At 37.2% G+C, this 6,091-nt stretch overlaps 1 protein-coding gene across 3 annotated transcripts in view; it reads right to left on the reverse strand.

The window, feature by feature from the left end:
• The window catches only part of ATP8B4 (ATPase phospholipid transporting 8B4 (putative)), a 255,071-nt gene that overhangs the window by 226,669 nt on the left and 22,311 nt on the right, over positions 1 to 6,091 (reverse strand). For all 3 annotated transcript variants that reach the window (XM_059372800.1, XM_059372801.1, XM_059372802.1), the window contains exon 2: positions 3,393 to 3,461. In XM_059372800.1, the coding sequence (XP_059228783.1) occupies positions 3,393 to 3,420 (28 nt within the window). In that variant the 5' untranslated portion in view covers positions 3,421 to 3,461. The remainder of the gene's footprint in view (positions 1 to 3,392; positions 3,462 to 6,091) is intronic.

Here is a 6,091-nt window from a genome sequence, read left to right on the forward strand (position 1 = left end):
GTATAGAATTGTTGAATCACTGTATCATACACCTGAAACTAATATAACACTGTATGTTAACTATACTGGAATTAATATTTTAAAAAAGCAAACAGAACATAGACCATAATTATAATGTTTAAACTATCTGGGTCAATTAGCTGGAATTTTTTGTACCTTAAAGAATGTGAGATTTATATGAATATGGTATTAACAAATAATAAAGCATATACAGGAGAAAATTATTATTTCCCCAGAACATCATGGTCAGCTTGTTGTATTTTCATATGTATCACCTATGGCCAAGCTTCCTGATGAGGTTGTAGAAGTTTATAAATGAAGTACACATTTGTTGAGGATATTCAATATCTCATTGAGGTAAAATATCATTTCATGATTTTTCCCCCTAACAACCCCAGGCTGCTTAGAAGTTCTCTAGTCTGGGTTCCCCTGACAAATACAGCACTTGTAGCAATGTTTAGCAAACTATTTTTAAGTTATCATTGTTACTATAAACTTAACAATTGTGTGAGGATACATACATTTTATTGGAATGTAAAAATCTACATTTTTACATGGTTGAAGGTTGGCACTTCCTAGCATATCACAGGGGCTTAAAATATTTGTTGACTGACTGCATAGCAAATGAGTAAGTTATACTAGTTCCCCAGTCTATGACGGAATCTATAGGAACTGATGTAATCCAAAGATGAGTCATTCCCTATCATGATGATGCTGATGGTGTGTCAGTTTTCTCTGAGAATCTGTCACAAAGCAGATATAGACCCACATATGTGGCCAAAACTTTTAGCTTCTTTACACAGCAATGACTAGTTATCTGTAAAATGAAATTCTGTATTAGGAAGACCAGAAAGTTGCATTCCTCATACAAACACTGTCAATAAAGTCATTTCCTATTACAAAGCAAATTCTTTTTTAAATTTTGGTGCCAAATCTATTTAGCAGTTGGACTAGACTTTTACTAAATTCTATATAATGAAAAACAGTTCTAAATTTAAAAGAAAATAAAGAGATTAAACGCCAAACAGACTGTATGAACATCTATTGGACATTGTACCAAGATTAAAAACCAGCTCTGAGAGATAAGATATTTTACAGGCAAATTGAGGAATTGAAAAATGGAATCTACTATGATTTATCAATGTTATATTCCTAGAATATAGTGACAATATTGTGTTTATACAGAATATCCTTGTTCTTAGAAGATTCTTCCAGGAATGCAAAGATGATTCATATCCACGAATCAACCATTATAACACACCACATTAATAAAATGAAGGATAAATATCATAGGATCATATGCAAATGCATGGAAAGCATTCAACAAAATTTTTCATTCATTCATGATAAAAACTGCAACAAAGTGGGTATAGAGGGCACATATCTCAACATGGTAAAGGCCATGTATAACAAACCCAGAGCTAACATCATCCTTAGTGGTGAAAAGCTGAAAATGTTTCCCCTAAGATCAGGAGCAAGACAAAGATGTCCACTCTTGCCACTTTTATTTAACATAATACTGGAAGTCCTAGTTACAACAATCAAATAAGGAAAAGAGATTAAATGCATCCAAATTGTTAAGGAAGAAATAGAATTGTCACTATTTGCAGATAACAATTTGATACAATTGGGATTGTATCAAACTAAAAGTCTTCTGCCCAGTGAAGAAAACCATTAACAAAATGAAAAGACAGGGATGCCTGCGTGGTGCTATTAAGCATCTGACTCTTGGTTTTGGCTCAGATACCAGAGTTGTGAGATCGAGCCCCAAGATCTGCTAAAGTTTCTCTCTTCCTCTCCCTCGAACCCTCCCCACCCCAGCTTGCTCTAAATTAATCTTGAAGAAAGAAAAGAAAGAGAAAAGAAAAGCAGGAAGGGAGGAAGGAAGGAAAAAAGAAAGACAGCCTACTGAATGGGAGAAGATATTTGTAAATGACGTATCTGGTAAGGGGTTAATATAAAGAACTCATACTACTCAAGATAAAAAAAAAAAATCAGATTAAAAACAGGAAGAGGACCTGAATAGACATTTTTCCAAAGAATATATACAGACAGCCAACAGACACTTGACAAGATGCTCAACATCACTAAGCATCAGGGAAGTGCAAATCAAAACCACAATGAGATATCACCTTACAACCATCAGAGTAGGTAGAATCAAAAAGACAAGAAATAAGAAGTGTTGGTGAGGATATGGAGAAAAGGGAACTCTCATGCATTGGTTGTGGGCAAGTAAATTAGTACCACCACTGTGAAAAATGGTACAGAGGTTTCACAAAAGATTAAAAATACCATATAATCCAGCAATCCCACCTCTGGTTATTTACCCCAAGAAAACAAAAACCCTAATTCAAAAAGATACATAAATTCCTATGTTTATTGCAGTATTACTCATACCCAAGGTGAAAGCAACCTAAGTGTCCACCAATAGATGAATGGATAAAGATACGCTACACACACACTCTCTCTCTCACAGAAATACTATTCAGCCATTAGAAAGAATGAAATCTTGTAATTTTGACAACAGGTGTGGGCCTAGAAGGTACTTAGTTTGGTGAAATAAGTCTGACAAAGACAAATACTGTATGATTTTACTTACATGTGGAATTTAAAAAACAAATGAATAAACAAAGCAAAATAGAAACAGACTCATAAATACAGAGAACAAACTGGTGGTTGCCAAGGGAAGTGGGGATGAGGAGATGGGCAAAACAGATGAAGAGGGTTAAAAAGTACAAACTTTGAAGAAGTCCAAGAATATAAAGTTTTGCATAGTGACTACAATAATATAATAACTTTGCATGATGATGGATGTCAATTATACTTATGATAAGCATTTCATAATATATATAAATATCAATTCACTATGATATACAACTGAAACTAATATTGTATGTCAACTATACTTCAATTAAAAATAATTTTTTAAAGGGCAGACAAGAATTTCGGGGTGATAGAAATGTTCTATATCTTGTTTTGGGATGGTAATTAGACCGGTATATACCACTGTCAAAATGCAAACAGAACAATTAAGATTTATGTGGGGTTTTATATATATATATATATATATATATATATATATATATATATAAATTACATGTTCACAAAATAAAATGAGGTGAAATTTTTTTTAGTTTTTATTTTTATTTATTTATTTGACAGAGACAGATCACAAGTAGACAGAGAGGTAGGCAGAGAGAGAGGGGGAAGGAGGCTCCCTGCTGAGCAGAGAGCCCGATGCGGGGCTCAATCCCAGTACCCTGGGATCATGACCTGAGCCAAAAACAGAGGCTTAACCCACTGGGCCACTCAGGTGCCCATAAAATGAAATGAAATTTTTAAAAGTAAAATAAAAATTAAGTCATGTTCACTTTATCATCTGAAGAGCTTACCAAGTGATTTCTTTTTACTGCAGAACATTATTGTATCTGTTTATGTTTCACCAGGTTTCACCAGTTGGCCTACATAGGAAACAAGAAAAGTATACAACATTAATATTTTTAAAATGTTCATTAACCACAAGCTTCTACCTTTTAACTTCTTCCTAGTCAAATCTAGATGACTAGGAGTCATTGGCACAATAATGCATAACAGATTCCACTTACCAGGTTTAAATTTAACTGGATAAAAATAACTCTACACAAAAGTAATCTATTTGTATTATATGCTATGTGAAACAACAGAAGATAAGCTCAAGTGTGCCATTCAATTTGGCATTAAAATTGAGCCAAAATTTTTTTAATTTACTTTTTTATAAACATATAATGTATTTTTAGCCCCAGGGGTACAGGTCTGTGAATCGCCAGGTTTACACACTTCACAGCACTCATCATAGCACATACCCTCCCCAATGTCCATAACCCCACCACCTTCTCTCCACCCCCCCCAGCAACCCTCAGTTTGTTTTGTGAGATTAAGAGTTTCTGATGGTTTGTCTCCCTCCAACTCCCATCTTGTTTCACTTATCTTTTCTTACCCTCAACCCCCCCACCACATTACATCTCCACTTCCTCATATCAGGGAGATCATATGATAGTTGTCTTTCTCTGATTGACTTACTTCGCTAAGCATAATACCCTCTAGTTCCATCCACGTTGTCGCAAATTGAGCCAAATTTTCGAATGCATCCCAAACACTACAAATCAGAGTATATCAGGGGTGAAGTTACAGTATCTGCTTTTTATTCAAGAGTCATTAGTTGACTCCTTCCCAAAGCTAGCACTGAGAAACACTGCTGAATCACAGGAGAGAGGCTGCCAGGTTCACACTTCAAAAATTTCCCTCCACTCATTCTGTGTAGAGTCTTCTCCAAGTATTTACCAAAAAAGCCAGAATAATGTCAATATCACCTTTCCATTTTTCCCTATGAAGGATCTAATTACGGTAAACTCTATTAGAAGATTTAGAATAAAGAAAGGGGCAAATGATTTCAAAGATTTAAAACCTGACAGATGTTAGAAATGAACTCAGGAACCTTTGCAAACCCATGAGAGGGTAGGCACATGCTCTTTCAGGCTGAAAGGGAAATGACTTACTCACTTCCTGCTCAAAGAAGGGCTGTGGCAGGATGCAGTGAACACACATAAAGAAGAAGTTGGTCATACAGAGACCAGAAGAGAGGAACAGTCAACGCTTCTAGTTTAGTAGTTACCAGAAAGGAGGATACAAAGGAAATTCATCAACTGCCACTGCTCCACTACAAATCTCTCGGAGTCTAAAAAGACTAAAACCATCCCTATTTTACCCTGTCGTGGCCCCAGATCCATGATTTCCTTCCCGCCACCTCCAGGAAAAGCAGCAACCTGCTGATGGCACAGCTACTCCTGAATGTGTCTGACAAACAGGACCACTGACACTTTGTGACACCTGCTGCTTTTCTAGGGACTGGTTACTAAAAATGATGAAACTGCACAAGAAAATGGGAGAACTGCAGCCAGGTGCTGCTAGAAAAGGGATAAGTCCTTAAATATTAAATATAATCCATCACTAACTCTTCTGTTTCTCCCCCCAATACTTTCTACCAACTGTGTTGCCCAAGATGAGCCCTCCCACCACCACCACAGCTCCAGGAATCTGGTTGTTTCTAGGAATGCTTGCCGATAAGTGAGTGCTTTTCCCTGCATTGTTCATAACAAGTTTCTCTGCTCCAGCCTTAGCCACCTATAGACCAGGGTCCATCCTGAATCAGAGTCATCTTTATAAAAGACAAATGGCATCCTGTCACACCCCTGATCAAAACCTTCCAATGACTTCCCATTGCCCTTAGAAAAAAAGATCAGGGCGCCTGGGTGACTCAGTGGGTTAAAGCCGCTGCCTTCGGCTCAGGTCATGGCCTCAGGGTCCTGGGATCGAGTCCCACATCAGGCTCTCTGCTCAGCAGGGAGCCTGCTTCCTTCTCTCTCTCTCTCTCTCTCTCTCTCTGCCTGCCTCTCCATCTACTTGTGATCTCTCTCTGTCAAATAAATAAATAAAATCTTTAGAATCTTTAGATAAAAAAAATCTTTAAAAATTAAAAAAAAAGAAGAATCTCAAATCAATAACATAAACTTCCACTTTGAGAAACTAGAAAAAATAGAGAAGCTAAATTCAAACCAAGCAGAAGGAAGGAAACAATAATGAATACAGCAAAATAAATAATATAGAAAAACAAAAGAAAAAAATTAACCAAACTAGGGGCGCCTGGGTGGCTCAGTGGGTTAAAGCCTCTGCCTTCAGCTCAGGTCATGATCTCGGGGTCCTGGGATCGAGCCCCACATTGGGCTCCCTACTCAGCAGGGAGCCTGCTTTCCCCTCTCTCTCTGCCTGCCTCTCTGCCTACTTGTGATCTCCTTGTCAGATAAATAAATAAAATCTTTAAAAAAAATCTTTAAAAATAAATAAAATCTTTAAAAAAAATCTTTAGGGGCGCCTGGGTAGCTCAGTGGGTTAAGCCACTGCCTTCAGCTCAGGTCATGATCTCAGGGTCCTGGGATCTAGTCCTGCATCAGGCTCTTTACTCAGTAGGGAGCCTGCTTCCCTCTCTCTCTCTCTCTCTCTCTCTCTCTGCCTGCCTCTCCATCTACTTGTGATCTCTCTCTGTCAAATAAATAAA

Source organism: Mustela nigripes, chromosome 13 (genome assembly GCF_022355385.1).
Source record: "Mustela nigripes isolate SB6536 chromosome 13, MUSNIG.SB6536, whole genome shotgun sequence".
In the NCBI taxonomy this organism is placed as follows: Eukaryota; Metazoa; Chordata; class Mammalia; order Carnivora; family Mustelidae; genus Mustela; species Mustela nigripes.